Below are 26,392 nucleotides of genomic sequence, written 5' to 3'. Positions count from 1 at the left end.
GTAATATCTCTAATTAATACTTCCGAAGACAATCGCATTTTGGACAATGCAACAACACCTTGAATATAGACGATTTGTCTTCATTGTTAGTCTCATTTGTGATGTTTAAGTGACTTGTATATGCATGATCTCAATGCATGTATCATAAGTGTAATAATTGACTTTAATCAATGCATGCCTATTGGCAATAGAATGGGAGCTGAGATCGGCTCGTGTGCAGCAGATAGATAAATCGCTGCTTCACAAGACCACGAGAGATTGACATGTCTTGGGGAAGCCTCATCCAGCAGTAGATAGATCACAGCTGCTGCTGATAACGACGAGGCTTATAAGAGCAAGATAACACCTGTTGTTGTTGTTTTGGTCGAGTCTCCATGTACAGTGAACACGAAGCGACGTGAAAGGCACGGCGTGCTTACCCGCAGTTGGGACAGCGACAGCTGCAAGGCGGACAGCTGTGGAGAGTGAGCAGCTGTGGAGGCACGGCATTGGCCGAGTGTGGCCTGCGCTCCGTCCAACCACAGCGCCAGCTCGTGCGCCTGCGCGTCCAGCTGCCGCCACTGCTGCAGCCGCGTGACCATGCGCTGCTCCTTGGCTTGCGCCTGCTCGCGCAGCTCTTCCCAACGCTCGAACACGCCTGCGCTCCGGTACGCGCCACACAGGCACACGCATGCAAGTCAGAAAACAAAGATCACCGTAAGACTTTACAGAATGATGGGGCTATTGTTTTTAGCAGCATCCCCCCCTCCCCCCCCCCAGTGTCCGTGTGGGTGCTTTAGCCAGCACCACACCTGGCCCCGTTTATCTACCCAGCACCGATGTTTACATAATGCACCGGGTATTCATTTAAGGCTGAGGTGACCTAGGGGAAGCCTGGGACTGGTTCAGATATCACTGGCCACTGATATTGGGAATGGGCGAGAATGGAAATCAGGTCACTGGGTTCACACACACAAACAAACACGTGCACACAAATACATATATGCAAAGAAATAAGAGAATAAAAAATGCATGACTTGGTTGGGTGGCTGGATTTGCCGCATCTAACCAAGTTGAGAGAGGAGGCGGAAGGAGCTGTCCAATTCCTCTCCTTCTTCGTAGTCCAACCCATGGGGTCCTGGTGCAGATGAACACCTGCTCACATTCAACAGCTACGACATTGCGTACCGGACAGCTGCTGCTGCAGGCCCGTGGAGTGGCTGCCGTCTTCTTGGCCTTCCATCAAGGCCTCGCCCATGCAGCGCACGCGCTCAACGCTGCTCTGGCACTCGGTCAGAAGCTGCATCTGCGAGGCCACGCGACAGGTAGGCACGCCGCACGTTCACACAATTCTCATGCACCACACTGTTCCCATGCACTACACAATTGCCACACGAAGAATTCCTGTTTATCAGTCCTCACGTAGCACCACGGTCCAGGGTTTTAGAATTCAAGCAGTCGTTATACGAGTGTGCCGAGTAAAATCTTCGCGACGATAAACTCAAGAGTGCACCGGCCAGGTAGGCCAGTGGCAGGTGGAGCGGCTCGCACATAGAAGACTGCGAGTTCAAATAATGCTTGGGGATTGACTCGGCCCATCATTCCCCTGGGGCCGGCATGAAGAGAGGATTAGGCTACGATGCGGTAAGTCGAGAGCGTTCGCAGTGCATTCGAGCTGTCCAAGCAATGAATCCGACTGTTCATCAAAAACTGACCGAGCATCATGGCAAAATTCGATGAAATTTTTCTATTTTTTTAAAATGTGTTGTGTCACAGTTACTTTGTGAGATTTTACTCGGTGGGTAGTTATAATTCTACAATTTAAACAATTATGCTGATTAAACCAAAATAATATTTGGAACCAAAATACATGCATTGAATCATGCTTATAATAACTGATCATTTACTATTCACACATGTTTAGGACTTGTTGTGTAGCACGAATACATTATGCATGTGGCACAAGGGAAGAAACGAGAAGCAAGTTGTAAATGTAACCATTACCGACTGCCTTAAAAAAATAACAACCATGCTCACTTTGTTTTTGCAGAGCATCTTGAGATGCCGTCACATTTAGTTTGGTATGTAAATCTCAACTGTATTATTGTCGATACCCCCCTAATGTGATGACCGCGGTGTTTCTATCGAGAGGTGGTGACTCAGGTGAGTCCTCGGGTCCCCGGACTCACGTATTGCGCGTAGGTTCCATCCAGGTCCGGTCCCGTTGGGGTGCGTCGGCTCAGGAAGTGCTCCGTCTGCTGCAGGTGGTAGCGCGTGGCCTCCAATGCCATGTTCAGCTGCTGCAGCTGGAGCTCAAGGACGTTGCCGTTTCCATCTGCCATTAATTCAGAAGCATCGTCACCATCACCGACATCGTCACCGTCAGCAGCAGCATCGGCGAGTCGTGCGCAGGCCCCCCCCCACACAGCACAGTAGACGTCGACATGGTTAAATGGAAGTCCGTTCACGTTTCGTAATTTGGCTGAACTCGTGCAACTGAACAAATGAAGGTCTCCCTATGGTCAATGTTAATAATGCTGAGATGCTGTCTTGAAAAAGAAACATGCGGTAAAAACATATACATGTGTAAGAAATTGAAAATGTTATGGAATGTTCTCATGCTTGCTGTTGGCCATGTCAGCATTTATCATAAATTGTGGGCAGATTAATATAGCTCCCCAGAACAAACGAAAATTAAGAACACCACAACGCATGCATTTTAAACACTCATTTTATGGATCCCAAAACTATAAAAATTCTGATATAAATTGATAGCTGCTTTCAGTATAGATAATACGTTTGTCATTTTACATTATCATCAAATCTATAAAATGCAGTATTCCGACATTGCCATTCTCAGGATTACCTTGACATTACGTTGCCAGTCGTGAGCGCAGACGTTTGATATCGCACATTCAGTTTATCCCACTTTGGAGCTCACAGTATGGATCACGAAGACGATGATGCAGTTAAGCATGAGCGAAGGGTAACGTCGGCAGTGGATGTTAATGAACAGCGATGATTACCGACAACCAACGTCAAAAGCAGCGATGACCGTGGTTGACATACAGCTGCAGTAACCCCACGGACGCAGAAATTAGTGACTGGTAAACAGGCCGTGCGTAAAGTTGTATTATCAAACTGCAAGGGGTTATTCTGAAATGAGATACCACACAGCATGGGAATTAGGAAGCCAGGTTGCCAGGCATATTTCCATCCGACCTGCCTAGCCAAGCACGAGGCTGGATGGAAAGTGCTTTCCTGGTGCCGGGGGGGCGTGGGGGCGAGTAGCGGTGGGTGGCAATGAGCATGCAGAGCGCAACGCCCGCTGTGCCTTGCATCATACCCCTTGATGTCCTGAGGACACTTTCTGTCTGAGCGATGAAGGCCTCATGAGTCTCAGTGACAGCTATATCTGAAAGGACAAAACCCGCACAATTTCATGTCCTGGGCTGTCAACACAGCCTGCAGCCCTGCCCAGCGCAAGGCTGCGTGTGAGTCTGGGGGACGAGGCTGCGCGACTGGTACCAGCCTGAACGCTTGTCCAGGGGTCGACAGCCTTGGGGTGGTGTGTATTTGTTAAACGGTGATAAAATGGCATGCGATTTCACTTCAACGGGTTTGTCTGTGATGAATGACGTTCCCAGGGATAATGTATAAAATGTCAACGGTTTGCACTTTCCAACGTTACGATGTTGCAGTGCACGCAGAGCTGAAACGTGTGGCTCAGCTCGTTCCATGTGAACATTAAGCAGATCATTATTATGAATGTATTTTCTGTAACCGAGAGAAATTGTATTTGAAGCAGTGATGTCACAGGAGCAGGGCGTAGTGGTGCATGCCTGTAATCAGGTGCTTTGGAGTAAAGTTGGTTCATAAATCCATCTGCTTGTATTTTTTAGTGCTACCACCTCGTATGCATGGGTTTCCTCTGAGTGCTTTGGATCCTCCTACGTGGAAATCACTCCTTAAAAAGGAATGAATCAAATAATTTAAATGCAAGGTTTTTCTGAGAAAGAGTGCTGAGATTCAATAAGGCTTGCTTGTTAGATAAATCACATCATAATTAATCATTAGACTTTGGTGAAGTGCTTCTTTAAACAATTAAGAGTTTTCATGTTCATACCCAAAACGAGTAGAACAATATTGACATGCGCATACATTTACATACTTGTAATCATATATTCAATGAGATCAATGTATTTTAACAGAGACCCGGGTTTCAACATTCAACAATTTGGTGGTTAAGGAAGTATTGTGAAGAAACAGAGGGTGTTCTATCGCTATTGACTCCTGGTACCTGACCGACCTTTGACCCACACGTACCAGTAAGAGTGCCATCGGCGTCATCGTATCCCCCGTCATCATCCTCGTCCTCCCCTCTCTCCGGTGCCCCCTCCATGCGGGTGATGTCAAACTGGTAGTCCCACTCGAGGCTGGCTGGCGTGTCCCGCCCCGAAGGATGGGCGAGCGCTGCGCTGCGCGTGGCAGAGGGCCGCAGGAGGCACGGATCGCCCACCGAGCCCACGATCGGGGCGTTCGCAACGCCGACGCTCATGCCTTCGACGCTCGGCGGAACCCCGTCCAGCTCCTCCGGCTCCGTCTCGGCGTCCGACTGATCGTCGTCATCGTCCGTCACCACCACCTGCACACAATTCAGAGGCCCCATGCGGCGGCGGCGGCGCAGTGTTCAGTTTAACGCGCACGCATCTCAGCAGTCGTCCCCTTTTGCTTAACTTTGTATTAACAAGTTCATTGCCCAAGAAAACGTGCATAGCTAAAACTCCCATTGGATCGAATCCAATCCCACTTCAAGGTCTTCATCCCTCACCATCGTTCTCCATGCGCGAGTCGTTGAGATATAACGAGGGAAGGGAAGGAGAGTTCAGCTGGTCTCGGCCTTGCCTTCATCGACAGTGTTTTTTAGGTGACAATGACACCATCACAGCATGCAATTTAACCTCAAGCATGCATGTGACTATACAAACAGGGATGTCCATGCACATGTATTGTGGTAAAAGAAAAAGGTCCCCATTATAGGAATGTGGAATTTCCACCACTAGATCAGGATTAACAAGAGCAATTAACAGGGAGACACTTTGACATGACTGATCATGTGGCTGGTACTGGACAGCTTATATATGTGGGTGGCTTGTGGCTGGTGTACATGTATGATGTTTGTACATATCGAGTGTTTGATGGTGCATGGATGGTCTATCTATCAAGCGGTGGTTTTGTACATGTACAGCCCTTTTGGTAATCCACCGCTGGATGAGGGCCTATCCACACCGTGAAGGTCATGGGGATTATTTGACAATACTTCACCATGCTGCTCAGGGTAGGTTGGTTCTATACTAACCCTTGCATATGTAAAATGTGTTCAGGAGCTAAACGCCAATGTTGAGGTCTTAAAGTATTAAAGCTTTCGTGACTGCATAAAATTACTCATTGGTTTTTTCGGCAAAGTCACGTATGTAGAAATACAATAAAATTATATTAAAACAAAAAAACAATCACGACGTTTCGATCACAACGCAAGCGATCTTCATCAGGTATCAAGAACAAATCACGGAGGTAAATACAACAAAAAGATGAGAGACAAGAATTCAACAAACCTGAAAAAACATTATGTGTTGTTGGCCTGACTGGATGTGCTTCACATAATGTTTTTTCAGGTTTGTTGATTCTTGTCTCTCATCTTTTTGTTGTATTTACCTCCGTGATTTGTTCTTGACACCTGATGAAGATCGCTTGCATTGTGATCGAAACGTCGTGATTGTTTTTTGTTTTAATATAATTTTATTGTATTTCTACATACGTCACTTTACCGAAAAAACCAATGAGTAATGTTGAGGTCTGCTAGCCACGAAAGGCCATCCATGCGAGAGTTCGTGTTTTACTATTCCTGGTTAGTGAATGCACTGAGCACAAATGTAGGACCATAGTATACAACCATACATTTTCTGCTTGCCCTCTGCTGCCCACAAAGTAGCCCCAGGGTGCTGTGGCTGATCTGTATATCCAGTGTTGTCTGATGTACGGACAGCGGTGGACCTCACACTGCTCTCCTGAATAACCCCAGACCGCGACTGTGGGGCACAAGTCTGGCCCGGCCGCCCGCCCGCCCGTGCCGACGAGAGAGAGCACCGCTCACCAGGAGGCCGTGGATGCGAGTGAGATATCGCTCAACGCGCGCGAACACGTCCTGCCAATCTCGCCGCAGCTGCTCCAGCTCCTCCTCGATGACGGCGGCATCCAGCGGCTCGCTCTTCTGGATCAGCTCCTCGGCGTGAGTGATGAGCTCCTCGATGCGTGCTGTGTTCAGCTCGATTTCCTGCTGGTAGGCCTGCGGGCCGTGACAATCGCAAACGAGGATGGAACGTCGTGCACGCGCACGGACCGTGCAACGCTTTCCAAAGTGCGGACTTTCTTTTCGCGATTACGTTACCTTCCAAGCCGCACGACGAGATGTTGTCACACGGCGCGTGGTACGTGACGTCGCGAACATGACGTCACACCCAATGAAGTCATGGAGAAATGAGGCAGGCGCATCGAGCGTGATGCCATCGCCTTGGCAGAAAAGGCTAATCTATTTGTGATGGATTTTTGTACTGTGATGGTAAACCCTTTGATACATTTTATATCAGTTAAGTTTTATCGCGAACCCTGCTTATGACAGATAGATGGGCAGGGATAGCGCATAAGCACTTTCAACCTTCGCTTTGAAGCAGAAAAAAAGACAGATGCCAAAAGGCGGAAATCAAGACGATCCTACCGCACGGCTGATTCAAGGAAACGTGATCAGATGATGGGACGGTGCGGGCGTCTCACCCGCAGCTGGCGCAGCTTGACCTCGCGGTCGAACTCGGAGAAGTGCTCGAGGTTGGTGAGCTGCAGGTCCATCTGGGTGAGCCACACCACCAGGCTCTCGCGCGTCGTCTCAAACTCATCGCGCTGGCTCACAAAGTGCTGTCCGGGTGTGGTGTCGAGGCAGGGAGACAGGAAGAAGGTTTTGGGCAAGCGCATCTCAGAGAACTCGGGGAAAAAGCACGGGTAGCAGACCACAAGGCCCGTGAGTGTCATTCTGAGTGAAACGCCTTCATCCCTCCCCTATTCTCTCACACTTTTTACAAAAAGAAAGCGTATACCGATTCCAACAAGATGCAAAAAAAACAACAACCCACGAGCAGTCGCCGTGGTTGTGTGCTCAGCGCTGGCCTTGCCCAAGGGCCGTATCTCAGCCCGGGACCAGAAGCGAGCGACGCGACCGCGCGGTCCGCGTCTTGGCGTGCCCTCACTTTGAGGCGGCGCAGGATGGCGGCGACACGGCGCTGGAGATCGTCCCAGCGTTGGTTGCAGCTGAGCACCATGCGACGCAGACAGCACGTCGCGTCCGTGCGGTTCTCGCGCGCCAGCCGTCGGTACTGCTTGTTGACAAGCTCCAGCTGCGTCAGGCTCTCGTGCACCTGCCGCTGGATGCCCTGGATGAGGAGAGGGGTAGCGAGGGTGGTGGTGATCGCAGGCAGGGGACATCGGGCATCAGCACCGGCTCTATCGCGATCGCCGGCAATGCTGACGCTGGCGGCGTCGCTGATAAACTCATCAATGGTGCCATCGCGACTGCTTCCCTCTTTACCAAGAGCAACAAGCGCCGCCCTATGCACTCAGGAAACATTTGACTTAGATAATACTTATAATGCCCCTCCTCTTCCTATGACCACCACTGTTGAAAGGTTGAAATACAACCAGTAGAATGGGTGCGGCTGTCGTGCGTCGATTATTGATGACCGTGTGCGGTTTAAAATCCGTGCTTGTAGAGTGACGAGTGCTCACGAGCACCCACGGTTAAAGAGCGGGGGGGGGGGGGGGCACCTCAAAGCGTTTGAGCTCCTCCTTGGCCTGCGTGTACAGCACCAAGGAGGAGCTCGGCGACGCGGCCGTGCGCTCCAGCTCCACCAGCCATTCCTCCAACCGCGTGTGGTCCTCCCGGAACTTCTGCCATAGCCGCCACGTGTCCTCGATCCTGCCAGCGGGCGCGGGTAACGGGGCACGCACCCGATATGGCACACGGGTGAGCACCAGGGGGCAGCACGTACCATACCCACAGCACCTCCATCCAAGGGGGTGATCAAAGACTCCAAAAACTAAATAAAAGGTGACTTGGCAACAGTCACCAAAAATTTATAGAAATGTCCATGTAAAGCAGCTAGAGCTACTGACGATATATTCTCTAGAATATATATGTATATATTACCATCTACAAGCGCATGTAACACTGTTTTGTACACCATCTTGAGGTGCAGCTGTATTTAGACGCTATACTCATACAAATTGTATTGTAAAAGCATTGTGATTAAAATCACCTAGATTTTCGGCATATCATTTCTATTTTTGTCCCCGGTATGGGTCCGCGCGCTTCACGATCGGCGCCGCCGCCTCCTCGCTACAGTTGCAGCGAGTGAACGAGTGAGTGAGCGAGCCGGTAGGCTAGAGCCCTCGAGGAGAGGGCACTCGACGAAGAGAGGCGCGCTCCGCATTGCGCAGGCGCAAGTGGCTGCGCTAGAGTGCGACTTGCTGGACCCTGCCCCCCACGGCCCCCCTATCATGTGCTGTGGCAGCTGGCAGAGGCCACCTCTTTGTCCAGTAAAGTACTCTGCTATCTCACCAACAGGACCATTTGCATTCGAATTGACGGGTTCAATTACCCCTGCTGTGCAAAGATGGCATTTCCACTAAAAAGGCACGGACTGGAGTAAAACGGATGTTAAAGAAACTGACCGTCATTCGCAGGAGTAGGGTCATAATATGTTGGCGTCAATTCAAATGCACAATTTAAACAGCCATGTACACATACAGCCCATTTGTCAATCCAATGCTGAAGGAGGGCCTCCCTATGCCGTGTGGTCATGCTATTTGACCATAGATCACCCTGCTGGTCGATATGGTTGGGGAATATGAACAGCACTGGTTGCATATGCAGCGCAAAAGTAGCTTTTGTTGCACTGCCCTCTGCTGCCCATCACGTTAAACATATATTACGAAATTGATTCTCGAATTTTTGCAAATACGGAAATAATATATTTTATTTACGATGTCTTTTGAACCACCCTCAGTTCTCAATGTTTTTGTTAAACGCGATAGATAGCGTACGCTCCAGCCATTAAAATACCACGAGCAATAAAACATTAAGAGTGGAGTGGTGAAACATCGGTTAATGCGCTGCGCTAAGAACCTGGTGAACAGAGTTCGAATTCCTGGTCTCGGCCAACATCAGTGGCGGGCAATATCTGAACCGTCCTGGACACCCACCACCCCCCACGACTCCTCCTTCTCAACTCACAGGGACCAGCCTTTGGGTAGTATTGTCAAACAACCCCCACCACCGACACGCCATGTGGAAGGGGGCTTCATCCAGCAGTGGACTGACATCCTATTGGCATGAGTGGCAACCGGTTGTTACACAACTGGATGTAACAGAGCAGCAATGATCCCTTGAAGCATTGCTCGTGCCTCCAAGGTAAACCTGAATGGCGAGAGAGCTCAGCTTTCGTTCCTCTTTGTGATCTGTGACCACACTCCATCGCGGCCCCGATTAACAACACGGCCAGGTACACGCTGTGCCCAGCAGCTCCGTTACCTCTCTGTGGCCAAAACAGCAGTGTGTGCAGTCGTGAACACGGCATTAATTAAAACGGTCTGGACACGGTTCGCACAACACGATGCTGCTACAGCGAGGCTCAATGGCGGTGCAGTTGCCAACATTTAACTTTTATTTGCCTGTAAAAACTTTCCAAATTGTGCCGCACTTCACCAGAAAAAAGTGCCACAATTCAAAGTGCTCAGAATTAATGGGCTTTGAAATTTGGGAAGGTTCTCAAGAGAAGCAGCACTTTGCAGGCAAAGGTTAGTGGGTCACAGATTTGTAAAAACCGAGTTGCCAAGATGGCAGTATAAGAAGCGGGTTTACAAGTCCGTCCACGTGGACCTTTTGAAAACGAAATCTTTACGCATGCTGGTTTAATTGTTATTAGACGATTCACAGTCGATGTGACTCAGAGCCTAAATGACTGCAAACACGTCGGCAAGTAAATAGGTAACTTAAAAAATACAATAAAAACAGATGATGTATTCTGCGTCGGTCACTCTTATTTTACATGGGCACAAAATAAAATATGTTAAGTATCGATTGATGGTGTGCAAATAAGATGTTCCATCTCAAGTGATTGTCCAGGTGAAATGTCATACTATATTAAACTAAAAAAAGTTTTGCTGGCTAGCTGGCTGTCTGGCCGGCGCATGGGTAGGCAAGTGCACGGTGGTGATGTCACCACCCACATCTGCACGATGACGTCACTGCATCCTACAGCGTCGAGCCGGGTTCCTGCATCACACTGACGTCACGCCCCCCCCCCATACCCCCACCCCCAATGTGTATCCCACGCAAATGCACGGGGAGTGCTAGTTTTGCAACAACAAAAAAAGTACATCTAGATTTAAATAGCTTTGGCATTATCTACATTTTAGTTTTATCTGTGCAGTCCCTCCGACCTATTACCCAAAAAAATCCTCCAGTCCACTGCACTTCATACTTTGTGACTGCTCTTCCCAAGCTCAGGGGTTGGCGCGGGACGAACGGAAGCCCCACCTGAGCCGACGCTCCATGGCTGTGGCGCAGATGTTCCTCCAGCGCCGCTCGAGTCCGCGCGTCGCCTGCGACAGACCTTCGCTCTCCGCCTTGCCGGCGCACGCGTCGCAGTCTTGCAGCAGGGCCCCACACGCGCCCAGAACCGACGACACGCTGGCGCTGTGCTCCTCAATGTCTCTCTGCAGCTCCTGCGGGAGGCAGGCGGAGAGAGATCGGACCAGCGAGGCGAGCTGCGCAGCCTCATCCCTCCTCCTGGGCACCAACTTCCAGTCAGCACCAGATGTTTACGACAACAAAATAATATTTAGTTAAGAGAAGCAGAAGTCTAACAGTGTCAAATCCCTGAGCCAGTACCGCTGAGATCCCAAATGTGAATCTGCATTTGTTTTCCTTTTTTCTATCAACATTCCAATCTCAATATCGGCATTGTATCACAAGATCAATTAATTAGGAGGGAATGGCAAACAAAAACTAACACTGGCATTCTGAACGATGAAAACTGTTCACCGTCATGTGGGAACACAGAGACGAAGAAAAACACTTGCGAAAAAAGAACTATGGTACCCCTAGACAAGGCTTAATAGCCTAATAGCAAAACCTCAGTCCGTGTGGATTTTAGTTCGGGGAAGACAAAGTCCCTTGAGAAGGAACCTCGGCTGTATTTCACACGAGAGCACATGACTTGCTACCCGTTGTTTATGCTCTTGAATTCACTGGGGACAGTTCGAAACGGGGTACAGTTTGAAAGAGGACTGCACAGATTTGCGATGCGACAGTGGCCCTTATGTAAGCGTGTGCAGGCCACAAGAGTAATAAGATCACATTGCAGTGGGACCAAATCAAATACCACCTCACAAAAGAATCCCTGTGCGTGATTGCACAAACACGCTCTGGAGGCAATGGTGCACCTGTTTCGGCAGCTCAATAGAGAAAGGTCCGATTTTCCTTCTTGCCGGCTTAAAGAGCTTGGGTGTCTCATTGTAAGAAGGGGGGGGGGGGGTCCCGCTATTACGTGGTCACTGACTAGCAATGCGATTCGCCTTCATGCAACCCCATCCCTCGGCAAGACAAACAAATCTCGACGCGCTTCACAAGTCTTCCATTATTTAAAAGGTGCCGAATATAATTACGCACAAACACACCTTTGATCGATCGAGACTCGCCTTTCAAAAAACGACGCATGAATGATTTATAGATTTTAAATATGCATTTAAAAGACCCATGTTTATGCATTTCAGTTGATGGGAATTTGCGGGGTTTTGTAATGCTGCGTTTCAAACGTTTTTCTAACGTCTCCCTTGTAAATCGTGCCGGGACAGTACACTCCCTTAACAAGGCCGTGTGCACACCACAGGCCAAGTTCACTCACGCCCCAATGCTAAAAGCTCACTCCTCGCTGACCGAACGAGTGTCAAGGCACCAAGCCCACGCTCGCGTGACGGACGTGACCAGCGTCACGCACAGGCAGGGCGATTCGGGGAGAGAAAAAAACCCCACTTCAAACTGTTTACTATCCAACGTGCAGCCGTCATAAGGGACTTTGAGAGGCCGTAAGGAAGCATTAACTTTGCTATATATGCAAACGTTACGGTAGTCAGAATTCGACACTTCATTTTGATTGCTTTTCTGCTTGCCAGAAAAAAAAGGTTAGAAGTGATTCCAAATGAGCATTGAGGTAGTGCTCATCTACTCGATGCAGCCCTAGGCCAGTGGTGGAAATTCCACATTATGATGGCGGGGGTGAACCTATCCATAGGACAACCACTTTTAACTTGCTCGCAAAGTGCTATTCATTTTGGCCCCGGAGAGATGATGGACTGAGTTGACCCCCAACCGGGCTTTTAACTGGAAACCTTCCAATTGTGAGCCACTCTGCCGATTGATTTCTGATTGTACGTTTAAGTTATTATATTTTTCAACACGTATAATGACTTTCACAGGATACTGTTAATGTCTTGTAAATGTTAGCTATTACACAGAGCAAGCATCTCAATGGCCCTTTTTCCATGACATCATAGTTATTATTATTACTGCGACCAATTTACCAAGCATTCAGTACAAAGGGGCAACCATTACCTGCCACCACACGCATACATGCAGCCCGCATTAAAACACACGCGCAACAATTACCGTACAACATAAGCAAACAGAGGCAACATCTCACTACCGTACCTGCAGGCGAATCCCAACTTGCCCCGAAGCTACGATGCACTCAAGTCAAAGTACGCTCCAGGCACCATGTCGTCGCATGGCCGTATCCACAACTAATTTCATCCCAACGCAGAATCGCCAGTCTTGTCACACTCGGCCACGTCTGTGCGCCCCCCTCTCTTTCTCTCGCTCGCTCTCCCACTCTCCCTCCTCGGGCGGTTGGAATAGCGAGCCAAGCCGGCTGCTAGGGATACTGTTCACGTGGATACAGGTGCAGGTTGGCTCCCACGCCCAACCCCCTCTGCGTCGCCAACCCCTTACTTCCTCCCTCCATCCGCGCCGTGGCATTCGACTACGCCCCAGCGCAATCGAATGAGCCAACGGGTGAGCGAGCTTGTGCCACGCTGGGCTCGTTGTCTCCCACCCTCTCTCAGCCCCCCACCTACTCCCCGACACAACCTGTTTGTTTTCCTTCCATCGTTTTACACCTTTCCTTTAAAAATACTAATCTACGCAATTTTCACAGCCTTTCGATGCTCTTAAAAATCGTAATCTGCCTATTATAAAATGCCCCACCCCGTGAAAGTTTATAAAATATATCAGCATGGCCACATCCAAGAGGCCGCAATGGTGGCTTTATTTCATGGTGGGGTGGTTTGGACTGGTGTTTTGGGGTTGTATTGGCAAGGCTGCCGCTTTGAGAGGCGGTTTGGATGCTGGTCAGTGTGATTTGGGAAACTTGGCCATGATATGACTGAAGGTAAGGCCTCCTGCAGGAATGCAAGCATGTCGAATGGGTGCGTCTTCAATCCCTCTCAAGAAAGAATACAATGGACCATCTTCAAGGGTCCTGATTTGCTTGGCTTATTTTTGCAACAGAGCAGAGAAACAACACCTACTGTGTTCCTCAGCTTCACTGGGGTGGGTTTTCAATGCCAGTGAATGTTAGGTTAGAGACCTCAATTCAGTGATTGAGGTCTTAAAAACGCATCTGAAGTCTACCAGTGCCGAGTGTGGCATTTTTTTTGTCTTGGTGCGATTTGTAGATTTGTTGGTTGAGAGTTATTTTGAGTACTGAATAAAGTTAGACCACCAAATATTTGTTCATAGACATGTTTGCAACCACTGTGTCTGACGGTCATGAGCTACACTCGAATAATAACAGTGGCAGCCTAGCAACGGAATGTCCCAGAGATGACGTCCATAGAGGAGATTGAGCGATTAAATCAGTTCATGTGGTGGTGTTAGGTGGATTGTTACATTGCAGGATTGTGAGAGTTGGTGGCAGATTTTCACCTAGCAGTGGACTGACCATGGCTGAAGCTGCTGATGATAATGATGATCCGTAGGCAATGTTCTATTGAATGATTCATTTACTTAATGACCCAGCAGAGCCACGCTAGTTTTTAGGACTCGTTTTCAGGAGTGATCCTCCTGCTGCTGTTGCATTGTTTTTTTTACTTTAAGATGTTTTCAGACAATTAATTCCTGAGTGTTTACACGAGTGGGAAGAAACCGGAACAGCCGGAGGCAACCCACACGTGCAATGGGGGGAACACTATCCCCGTACAAACGGAAATGGATGGCAACTAGGCCACACGCCTTCTCCTGGCGAGTCAGGGTACGGGCACCTCCTCGACGCCCACGGGAAGGGAGCTCCGTAACTTTTGCGCAAATCTCCAACCCTTGCCGCTTCCACATTGCCACGTGCATAGCCACCACCGCCCGAATATTTTTCCTCACAAGAGGTAGCAAACGGGGACCATAAAATGGCACAATCAGCAGTTGCACACCTGTGTGCCCTTTGGATACTTCATGTTTGCCTGGCCGGCATACGCAGGGCACGAAGTGCATATGGGCGTACAGGTGCTGGTGGTGGTGTTGTGTTTGGTAGATGATGTCACTTATTTACAGCCGGCTTCATTTTCCACTGTTAGTTCAGGGTGGTGCCCAGTGGGCTAGCTCAATGCGAGTCAATTTTGTATGAAATCCGATCATATGGCACTGTGGGCAGGGTGCATTGTGTCTCACGATCAGCGGAAAGCAAGTTCACCGCATGGTCGGGGGGTCGAATCAGGCCACCACCATCGTCATTATAATGATCATCATCATCATCACACCGTTCTTACCATTATCACCATCGCTATAATGGATCATCACTGTCATGACCATTAATCAACCTTACTCATCATCATCCCCCTTACCACCATCATGATAATTATCATCGTCATTATCATCGCCACCCTTATAATAAATGCAGTGACCACCATCAGCCTCCCGATTATTATCGTAATCCCTGTGGGGTCAATGATAATAATCACCACTTTCTGGAAAGTCAACAACGGGCATCTGTACGGAGGGGTTGTCTGCCAAAATTCCACCACTGGCTCAGCACCCAACCATTGATGCCTGCTGATTTACCCTGGAGTACGCGAGTCATACTTTCCCAATTTTCCACAGAAGTCCAAGACCACGCAACCATTATGATTGAATGAGGAATGAAAGCTCATAATACAAGTCAATTTGTTTTAAGACATTGACCGCTGACTTGATAAGTTGGCTTCACGATTCCAGGGCTGCCAATAGGCTCAACCATTTGAAATTATAGCCAGGCGTCTGACGTGAGCCCCGCAACCCCATTTCAAAATCACACAACGGAGAGCGGTGAAGGGACACATGGTTGATGACTGGTGTCAGGTGAGTTGATGAGGGGCAAGGGTCAGGTGAGTATTAGACGAGCTGAATTGTGAGGGTCAGGTGAGTTGCTAGTGAGTGGTGCTAGGCGAGTTAATGCCCGAGGGTCAAGCGAGAGTCAAGCGAGGGTCACGCGAGCGTCACGTCACCCCGTCCAAATGACGGGCTGCCAACTCGTATTTTCAATTATGAGAATCTGCGTGGCTGTACTGTGTGTAATAGCCGGTGCTCACTGCGAACCGGCAAGAACTAGCGACCTCCGAGCAGGAGAACGAACGTGCGGCGCCGAGAGGTCAGCCGTGCCATCGCCGCCGGCTCCCGTGCCCGAGCACGTACCTGCTGCTGCGCCAGCTTCAGCTGGATCTCGGTCGCCTCGAAGTCGTGGTAGATGATGGGCTGCGCCAGCGTGGCCTCCATGCAGGCGAGCCACGAGCGCAGGCTGCCCATGGCGCTGTCCAAATGCTGCTTGTTGCCGCTCACATCCTGGAGCCAGCGCACCCTGCACGCCGCGCGCGGCACGCGTCGCTCAACACGCGGACCGACGCTAGCGCGCCCCGTTGTGACGCTAGCGCGCCACGTTGTGACGCTAGCGCGCCACATTGTGACGCTAGCGCGCCACGTTGTGACGCTAGCGCGCCACGTTGTGACGCTAGCGCGCCCCGTTGTGACGCTAGTGCGCCCCGTTGTGACGCTAGCACGCCCCGTTGTGACGCTAGCGCGCCCCGTTGTAGGTCACTGATGCTCGCTGTGCTGAACCGGCCGGTGTCAACCCCCAGCCGTTTTGGTTTTTGTTTTCACACGTTATCTTCTGGCACCATGCAATTCTGAACTTGTTACTTAATTCCAGAGTGCACTAACCACTGTGACAGCACCGCTCCCCCACCTAATACTGTATATTTATAGGATGAAGGCTCTCCCATGCCGTGTGGCTTGTGGGTGTGTTATTAAGCAATGCCTAAGTGTACTGGACAGTGTGGGTTGGTAAATCCATAAATAAACGGTCTACCCACGGATTCAATTATCCAGATTTCGTAAGCCGAGTTGGGATCAGCCTGGACAGTGTCTGGATGGTGGGCAGCAGAGGGCAGTGCACCATAATGCATTGTTGCACCGTACGTATATACTCCCCACTTTCAACAAAGCACACTGACAAGTGCGGTGAAGCACGGTAAAATCCACCATGACCTGCAAGGCCCTCTTCCAGCAGTGGGCTGACAAAAGGACGCTATATAAATATAAATCCTATATGAATAGAATAGAAAAGGTCTGTACACGTAAACTGTGAACATTCAACTTCACACACCCTTGCAATGACAAACACAGTAATTAACAAAGGTTTATTTAAGTTGTTATTTTTTTCTTCTGAACCCAGCAACCATTTCAGGGACAGAGCTTCACACATGCAACCGTGCAGTGGTCTCACTAAATCAGAGGCCGCGACAACTGTGCTACATCGTAAAGACGCACAAATACAAGTCACGCTGAGCAGGCGATATTAAGTTACTGTCCACGCTACGGGTTTGTCACCCACACAAAGGCTCCAGGGCATGTCACTGGACGACGTGCAACAATGCATAGCACAGGAAAACGTATACATACGATACATTCTCATGTCCACCCAGAATTTTTTTTACTCCAAAAGAATGCATGAACAAGAGGACAACTATAGTATCCAGCAACTAAAATAGCTTGCAGACCGATAAACCTGCCAACATTCGAGCTAGCCAACTCAGCGGCTTAGCAGCGACTTTCTGGGTTTCCCGAGCAAACATTATTTGGCAAATCTCGTTACTTCAGGGGCTAGGGCATTACGTAGATTTAGGAGGCATCCCAGGCATGTTTTTAGGCTCCGGTATCAGCTAATGTTCTTCCAAGATGTCTGGTAACTGTGTAAGAGTAGACCAAAAATGCCCTCTCCAGGGAGGTATTTCTAGCACTCTAGCCACGGCACTTCCACCAGCAGTGGAGTGGAGTGAGGAATTGCTAGACTGTACCTTTTACTATCAGTTTATGTTTAATACTAGTTAAATTGTGCGGCGATTTTTTTGACTGAGACGGTCCATCTCGTGACCTTTTTTAAAGTGCGTTTGACGATTTCCACTTTAAAGGCGTTGGCAGCACAACAACATTCACGCGTGTGGCCCATTTAATAGCGCACAGCCATCACGAAGATTTACGGCCGGCACCTTGGTGGCGTCTTTAACGATTGCTCTACTGGGAATGCCTTCAGTGTCCACCGTCCCCCCAGTCACGCCAGCTGTTGTCAAAGCCTAACTCGCATAGATCCCCCCCGCTGGGCCGTTCCGGAACTTAAGCAACTTGTGTGAAAATCTTTAAATCACCCTAATAATACATGTGTAACTGTACAGCCCTTTTGTAAATCCACTGCTAGAACGAGGGTCTTCCCATATGGTGCGAGTTGTCAAGATTAGATTATCATACTTCACCACACTGGTTAGAATGGGTTTGGTTACGGCGGAGAACACAGCACAGTACAATAGATGTTGCTGTACTGCCCTTTGCTGACGTAGCCCAATAATGTTACGTGCCACTTTGGAATACAATGTGGGGCTTATTTATGGAGCGTGTCAATCACTTGACACGTGTACATAAAACCAAATACGCCCTCACATCCCAGTGTGCATGTAAAGGCAGTTGTCACCACGATAGCATTTTGCAAGTATTTCTCCTTTATCAAGAAATGCGCCACACCCTGAATGGCATATACTATGCCCAATGTGTAATCCAATCAAAACTCATGAGAAACCCACATCTCGAAAGTTTCTGCATTGTCCGTTCAGAGTCACGGAGTGGTGCAACTATTCAACATCCCACGGAAGAGGTAGTCAGAGAATGGAGATAACGTCATCTCATACACAGGTCAGAAACCTCAGGGTTCGGTTTCACCAGTCATTATCCTTTGAGGCACATATATCGAAGGTGGTTAAAATGTAATTTTTGCACCGATAAAATATTGCCATAATGCATCATTTCCTGTCACCTGCTGACTTGGAGAAAGTGGTCTATGCTTTTGTGTTATCCCGACTCAACTATCCGCAACGCCTCACTGGTTGGGATACTGAGCAAAGTAATGGGCACACTCCAGCTTGTTCAGAATGCAGCTTGCTAGAGTACTTACACCACGTACACCACTACGTGAGCACATTACACCAGTCCTCTTATCCCTTCATTGGCTACCGGTCAAATTCCGAGTGGATTTTAAAATACTGCTATTAACCTAACAGGCTTTAAAAGGGCTCACCCAGGGACTAATACATTTATATATTCCATCAAGGTCCTTAAGATCTTCGGATCTCCAACTGCTCAGCACTCCCAGGGTCTAGGTTGCGCTCTTTTGGTGATCGGGCTTTTGTTAGCGTGGCACCCAAGTTATGTTGGAACGCCTTGCCACTTGAAATCAGGCAATCGGAGTCGGTAGATATATTTAAGTCTGCTTTGAAAACCCATCTCTTTAAAGTGGCATTCCCTCTTCCCTCTCTCGCTTGGTCGGTTGGCCCTAGTTCTGTTTTTGTTTCCTGCTTCCCATGAATTGCACATTGTGGATCCTAGGATGGAATGCACATTATACATTTGAATTATTATAATGGAGCAAGTGTGAGTTAGTTACTCCGCCCATATTTTTGTTACATTTGTGAAACATTAAATTTAGCATTGATTTAATGTCTATTTAAATATCAGGAAATAACTATGATTTCAAGTTTGGGAAACATTACATCCGGTTTATGACGGTTACATTTACGACGTCTGTGTTAAGGCCACCATCAATTAACAACCCATCATCCAACACAACTCCGAACAACATTTGAACAGCGATGTTTCTACAGTGAAACAAGTGGAAAGTCTGTGAGGTTTACTTTTCAAAAGGTCAAGTCACTTCAACAGAGCAAGGCAATACGAAATACTGGTACACTTTTATAAAAAAATATCGATAGATGTGTACATTTATGTGAAAAATGTCATGTGCAGTACTGCACTGTACACTCATCATTATTGGCCTGTATGCACGTGCGGGGGTACAACAACAACACTGAACACAAACAGCAGTGATGAAGGCACGAGTTTTCAATGTATAGCAACCAGGGGACGGTGTTGCTACAGCGTTAAGCATGGTCGGAGCAAGTGCGCCAATCCCTGGAGCAACGTGGAGGATATGGAATAGCAGAGCGACACATCAAAGCCCAGTTGCAAACGCATCGACGCACATATCGGCACAAACAAGAATAGACAGAGAGAGAGCTCAAGTTAATTCGCATGCCGCAAGAGCCCAATGAATGATGGTTATACTGTGTAACAATTTTTTGTTTTGTTCCTGGGTAGTAAGTGTTATTTCCAATTGCTTAAGCCTCAAAAGTGCAGAAAGTGGCTATTATTCCCCACAAACTTTGCTTTTGTGACCAGGACACAAAAGCAACGTTAATAATTCACTCCATTAATAACATTGTGTAACACATTTATTTATTGTGTTCCTGGGTAGTAAGTGTTATTTCCTAATTGCTTATGCCTCAAAAGTACAGAAAACGTCTGTTATTCCCCACTAACTTTGCTTTTGCGACCAGGACAGTGGTATTTTGAAATGTACCTATTTTGATTTAAAGCTTTCGTGACTGCAGTAATTCATATTCTTAGTTTTTTCGGTAAAGTCACGTTTTATATATATTTTGTTATTTTGTTGTTTCTCTTCAACGTGACTTTACCAAAAAAACTAAGAATATGTACCTATTTTTCAATGAGAAAACGTGGTGTGCATTTGTGTCATTCATTCACATAAAGTCCTGGTCACAAAAGCAAAGTTGTTGGGGAATAACATCCATTTTCTATATTTTTGAGGCATAAGCAATTAGAAAATAACACTTACTACCCAGGAACAAAAATCGTGTGACATAGTTACTATTGGGTGTAGTAAAAGTACCTTTGCTCTGAGCCTTCATAGGTTACAATTGATGCCCCAAGCCATCGGCAGACGAGCGCCCCGGCATCTCCTCGTTTGTTCAGTTAAAATAAACACCGCTGCGAAATAAGCCTTTTATTTACTGATCACTTAGCAGATTAGGAGCGAGTTCAAAACAGAAAACTCTCAAAAGGTCCACGCCATCGGCTTTTGTCAAGAAACCGGCTCGGCTGTGTTGGTTGGGCCGAGTTTGTGGAGGCATAATTGAGTTTTGTTTTTAGTTAGATCGCGTAAATATCAATGTGTCGTTAAAACCGTCACCCCTCGACGCAGCCAATTAGTAAGGGTTGTCACGTACAGGTTGTACATGTTGGGGATTTTCTCTAGGACATTTACAATCTTAGTGCAGATTGTAAATGTTGTGGATATGCTCTCCAACACACCGGTGTGCTGCACTAGAAACGAATTGGCCACGTTCTCTTTACGTGACACTAAAACCTAATTGCGGACCGGGGAGAGCTTTCCCTCTTTAGCCCTGGCCTGCCATTCATACAGCGCCTCACAAACAACCCCGGCTCAATAATACCTGCATAATTGTTTCGATTTAAAGCTTTCGTGACTGCAGAGATTCATATATTCTTGATTATTTCGGCAATAGTTACGTAGAAGGGAAGTAATAAAAAATAAAATAATAAAGCTCTCACGACTTTTCGATTGCAACGCAAGCAATCGTCATCAGGTGTGAAAACCACAGCAAGAAAATGTTGAAAAAAGTGGCGTTTTTTTTCCTTCTCGTATAATTGTGTCATTCGCAATGTAATTTCTGCTAACAATGCTGTTGGTGTCAATACAGTATCATTTAACCACGGATATGAACACAAGCGTTGAGAAGAACCCCAATGTTATGCAGTGCAAAATGCAAGTACACAGCAGCGATAATTAACAGTTACAAAAATATAAAAGCAGGCGTACAAGTGACTAAAGTACAGCACGGGATTCACGGCTGCAGTATGAATGAGACACCACCTGAAATGACCCTTGGTTGTTAAAGACGACGGACGGCGTGCAGCAAAAAGCAGTAAAGCAGCAACCGCACAACGCGTGCTGCGTATTGTGTCGCCGCTCTTCGAGTCGAGGTGCTGCTGCACTATGCACACGGGGGATTTCTGCACGCAAGTGTGCAGGTTTATTGTAAAAGCCACTCAAACAACATCCGCCCTGTGCAAGGCATCATCGTGCAGCACTCAACAGCTTGGGAGGAGGGAACGCAAATCAAAACCGATTAAGGCTTGTAGGTAAAAACAACAACCAAAGCCCGCTTCAAGCTTTGCTATAAATACATTTAGGCCCGGGGACCGTCACAACATTCCGAACAAAAGGCAGTGGGGAAAAGCCATGCCTCCCTCACTTGCCCAACAAACATTCCACTTCTACAGAGGCTGCTGCTTCTGCTGCTAGATTTTCATCACACACACACACGGGGTGGGAGTAGCGGCTCGGGAGGATGAACTCACGGACTCGTGGTGGGAGAGCGAAAGGCGGTCGAGAAACGTCCCAGCTCAAAGTTAGCGAACTCCATGTCCGTGCCGTGCCACATCAGCCCCACGCCATCCTCGTCCATCTCTTTCGTCTACCTCTCGTGTGTATGTGTGTGTGTGTCACACGGCCTTTCCCTCCTCCATGTGTGCCTTTTGTTTTACACACACACGCAAAAACACCCACTCCCTCCCCGGACGAGTCCGTTCTTCAGAGCCCTCCCCCCCCCCGAGCAAACCAAACACGACCCAACCCCCCGACGCAGCCCCCCACATAAACCCACTCACCCGCCCACCCACCAACCCATCTGCCCGCCCACCCACCCACCAGTCCACCACCCAACCCACCCGCCAGCCCACCACCCAACCCATCTGCCCGCCCACCCACCCACCAACCAACCCATCTGCCCGCCCACCCACCCACCAACCCGCCCACCCACCCACCAACCAACCCATCTGCCCGCCCACCCACCCACCAACCAACTCCGTGGGCTCAACCCGCCGGGGCAGCCACATCCCTCCCTAAAAGCCACCCACCCACTCACCCACAAACTCCCTTCCCTCCATCCACATAAACTCTCCCCGCACCCCCGCAACAAACCAAGTCGACTCATTTGATCCGCGGTTCCGTCCGAGCAGTTTCTATATTTTTTTTGGGGGGGGGGGGTAACAGAGGAGCAGGAGGTCGCTTTTGAGAATAAGTGATGTAGCAGCAACTCTCCCACTACCAGCATCTCCCCCCCCCCCCAGCTTCACAGAGTAATTAAGACGCAGGCAGCGCCTTGAGAGAGGCCCCTTTCACTGCACCACCAAGACACCGCCACTCGCTGTGCGCTGCTCCACGACTCCACTAAGGCCTCCATAAACACTGCAACTCTACTAATAACACACCAGCAGGCCGCGTCTTTGAACCGACACCAGGGTACACTGCGATCACACCTCCCTCCTCCACCCAGAACGACAAATTATGATTGCAAGAAGAAGAGGGAGACGCGACTTGAGCATTCCATAATCGGTGCGAGGTTTAACGCAGCACTGTCTCCGTTGTCTCCCCCCTCCCACCCCACTCGTTCTTTACGCACGCAAGAGACACACGGGCTGACGACGGAGCATCCATCCCGCCTGAGACAGCAGCAACACGCAGGCTGCTGTGTGGCGGCGTGCTCGTGGTGGTGGTGATAATGATGGTGGTGGTGGGATCGGAGCAGCAGCTGCCTCTCTAACATCATCATCACCGCCGCAGCAGCATCAGCAGCATCATCAGCAGCATCATCATCCCACGGGCCTCCTCCTCGGGCGAATCCAACAGGGGAGGGAGGGGATGGCAGCGACACCCAGCGTCTAACAACTCAATGACGGCGCGATCCGTGTTCAAGCAATGACGAGAACAACTACAACAACAACGGTGACATGATGAAGAAATACAAAGGCGGGCGGGGTGAGGCGTAAACGGATTGCGGATCGAGATGATAACACGGTGAAGGATTCTGCCGATGCACGCCGATCGGTCCGGTTAAGGGGCAGCGCTTCGCACGATGGGAGCGGAGACGTTGGCGACGAGGAGGGAGGCGGACGAGGTGGGTGAGGAGGGACGAGGTTGGTCGCCGGTGCTGCAAGCAAGCGTACAGTGCGACGAGGGGGGGGGGCACCTCCTGCTACCCATGGCCGTCGCCGCCGACTCGCCAGCCGCGCCGGAGCCGGGGCCGGAACGCCGCACCCATCACACACACATACACACCTACACAACAACACACACATACACACATACACACACCCCGCTACACACACATACACACATACACAACAACACACACCCCGCTACACACACATACACACCTACACAACAACACACACACCCCGCTACACACACATACACACCTACACAACAACAACACACACCCCGCTACACACACATACACCCCTACACAACAACACACACACCCCGATACACACACATACACACCCTGCTACACACCTACACAACAACAACACACACCCCGCTACACACACACTACACACACACATACACAACAACACACACACCCCGCTACACACACATACACACCCTGCTACACACCTACACAACAACAACACACACCCCGCTACACACACACCTACACACACACCTACACACAGACACAAAGATCCCCCATATAGCCTTAACAGACTGTAGGGGCAAGTGCTGTTAGCGAGCACCTATGAAGGCCGGAACGGTACACGAGGAGGTGGGTGGCCAGCACCACGCCCGACCGCCTTTGTCTCCCTAGTGGCGATGTTTACACACCGCACCAGGTACTCATTTGAGGCTGAGTCGACCTAGGGGAGGCCCGGGACCGGTTCAGATAATTGACCGTGGAAATCAAACCCGGGTGGCCAGGTTCATAGCGCAGCGCGCTAACCGCTACACTACCGCTCCCCACCCACACACACACCCCGTCACCCACACACGCACCCGTCACCCACACACACCCCCGTCACCCACACACCCCGTCACCCACACACACCCCGTCACCCACACACACCCCGTCACCCACACACGCACCCGTCACCCACACACACCCCCGTCACCCACACACCCCGTCACCCACACACACCCCGTCACCCACACACACCCCGTCACCCACACACCCCGTCACCCACACACACCCCGTCACCCACACACACCCCCGTCACCCACACACACCCCGTCACCCACACACCCCGTCACCCACACACACCCCGTCACCCACACACCCCCGTCACCCACACACACACCCGTCACACACACACACCCCCGTCACCCACACACACCCCGTCACCCACACACACCCCGTCACCCACACACCCCGTCACCCACACACACCCCGTCACCCACACACACCCCCGTCACCCACACACACCCCGTCACCCACACACCCCCCGTCACCCACACACACCCCCGTCACCCACACACACCCCGTCACCCACACACACCCCGTCACCCACACCCTGTCACCCACACACACCCCGTCACCCACACACACCCCGTCACACACACACACACACCCCGTCACCCACACACACCCCGTCACCCACACACACCCCGTCACCCACACACACACCCCGTCACACACACACACACCCCGTCACACACACACCCCGTCACCCACACACACCCCGTCACCCACACACACCCCGTCACCCACACACACACCCCGTCACACACACACACACCCCGTCACCCACACACACCCCGTCACCCATACCCACCCCGTCACCCACACACACCCCGTCACCCACACACACACCCCGTCACCCACACACACCCCGTCACCCACACACACACCCCGTCACCCACACACACCCCGTCACCCACACCCCGTCACCCACACACACACCCCGTCACCCAAACACACCCCGTCACACACACACACCCCGTCACCCACACACACACCCCGTCACCCACACACACCCCGTCACACACACACACCCCCGTCACCCACACACACCCCGTCACCCACACACACCCCGTCACCCACACACCCCGTCACCCACACACACCCCGTCACCCACACCCCCCCGTCACCCACACACACCCCCGTCACCCACACACACCCCGTCACCCACACACCCCCCGTCACCCACACACACCCCCGTCACCCACACACACACCCCGTCACCCACACACACCCCGTCACCCACACCCCGTCACCCACACACACCCCGTCACACACACACACACCCCGTCACCCACACACACCCCGTCACCCACACACACCCCGTCACCCACACACACCCCGTCACCCACACACACACCCCGTCACACACACACACACCCCGTCACCCACACACACCCCGTCACCCATACCCACCCCGTCACCCACACACACCCCGTCACCCACACCGTCACCCACACACACACCCCGTCACCCACACACACACCCCGTCACCCACACACACCCCGTCACCCACACCCACACCCCGTCACCCACACACACACCCCGTCACCCACACACACCCCGTCACACACACACACCCCGTCACCCACACACACACCCCGTCACCCACACACGCCCCGTCACACACACACACACCCCGTCACCCACACACACACCCCGTCACCCACACCCACCCCCGTCACCCACACACACCCCGTCACCCACACACACACCCCGTCACCCACACACACACCCCGTCACCCACACACACACCCCGTCACCCACACACACCTCGTCACCCACACACACCCCGTCACCCATACCCACACCCCGTCACCCATACCCACACCCCGTCACCCACACACACACCCCGTCAACCACACACACACCCCGTCACCCACACACACCCCGTCACACACACACACACACCCCGTCTCCCACACACACCCCGTCACACACACACCCCGTCACACACACACACCCCGTCACACACACACACACACCCCGTCACACACACACACCCCGTCACCCACACACACACCCCGTCACCCACACACACCCCGTCACCCATACCCACCCCGTC

General features: G+C 50.4%; 1 protein-coding gene across 3 annotated transcripts in view; it reads right to left on the bottom strand.

The window, feature by feature from the left end:
* LOC116943297 (nesprin-1-like) overlaps nucleotides 1-26,392 on the bottom strand; it is a 97,545-nt gene that overhangs the window by 7,620 nt on the left and 63,533 nt on the right. For 2 of the 3 annotated variants that reach the window (XM_032956034.2, XM_032956035.2), the window contains exons 37-47: nucleotides 15,806-15,968; nucleotides 10,625-10,812; nucleotides 7,852-8,002; nucleotides 7,278-7,460; nucleotides 6,811-6,948; nucleotides 6,134-6,325; nucleotides 4,306-4,624; nucleotides 3,326-3,394; nucleotides 2,169-2,314; nucleotides 1,168-1,285; nucleotides 420-637 (exon numbers count right to left, since the gene is read on the bottom strand). In XM_032956034.2, coding sequence (XP_032811925.2) covers nucleotides 420-637; nucleotides 1,168-1,285; nucleotides 2,169-2,314; nucleotides 3,326-3,394; nucleotides 4,306-4,624; nucleotides 6,134-6,325; nucleotides 6,811-6,948; nucleotides 7,278-7,460; nucleotides 7,852-8,002; nucleotides 10,625-10,812; nucleotides 15,806-15,968 — 1,885 coding nt within the window. The remainder of the gene's footprint in view (nucleotides 1-419; nucleotides 638-1,167; nucleotides 1,286-2,168; nucleotides 2,315-3,325; nucleotides 3,395-4,305; nucleotides 4,625-6,133; nucleotides 6,326-6,810; nucleotides 6,949-7,277; nucleotides 7,461-7,851; nucleotides 8,003-10,624; nucleotides 10,813-15,805; nucleotides 15,969-26,392) is intronic. The other variant, XM_032956036.2, reaches the window with a different exon arrangement.

Source organism: Petromyzon marinus, chromosome 17 (genome assembly GCF_048934315.1).
Source record: "Petromyzon marinus isolate PM22_M1 ecotype Great Lakes invasive population chromosome 17, UKy_Petmar_22M1.pri1.0, whole genome shotgun sequence".
In the NCBI taxonomy this organism is placed as follows: Eukaryota; Metazoa; Chordata; class Hyperoartia; order Petromyzontiformes; family Petromyzontidae; genus Petromyzon; species Petromyzon marinus.
Note: the sequence above shows the minus strand (reverse complement) of the source record. Positions and strands in the feature narration are given on the sequence as shown.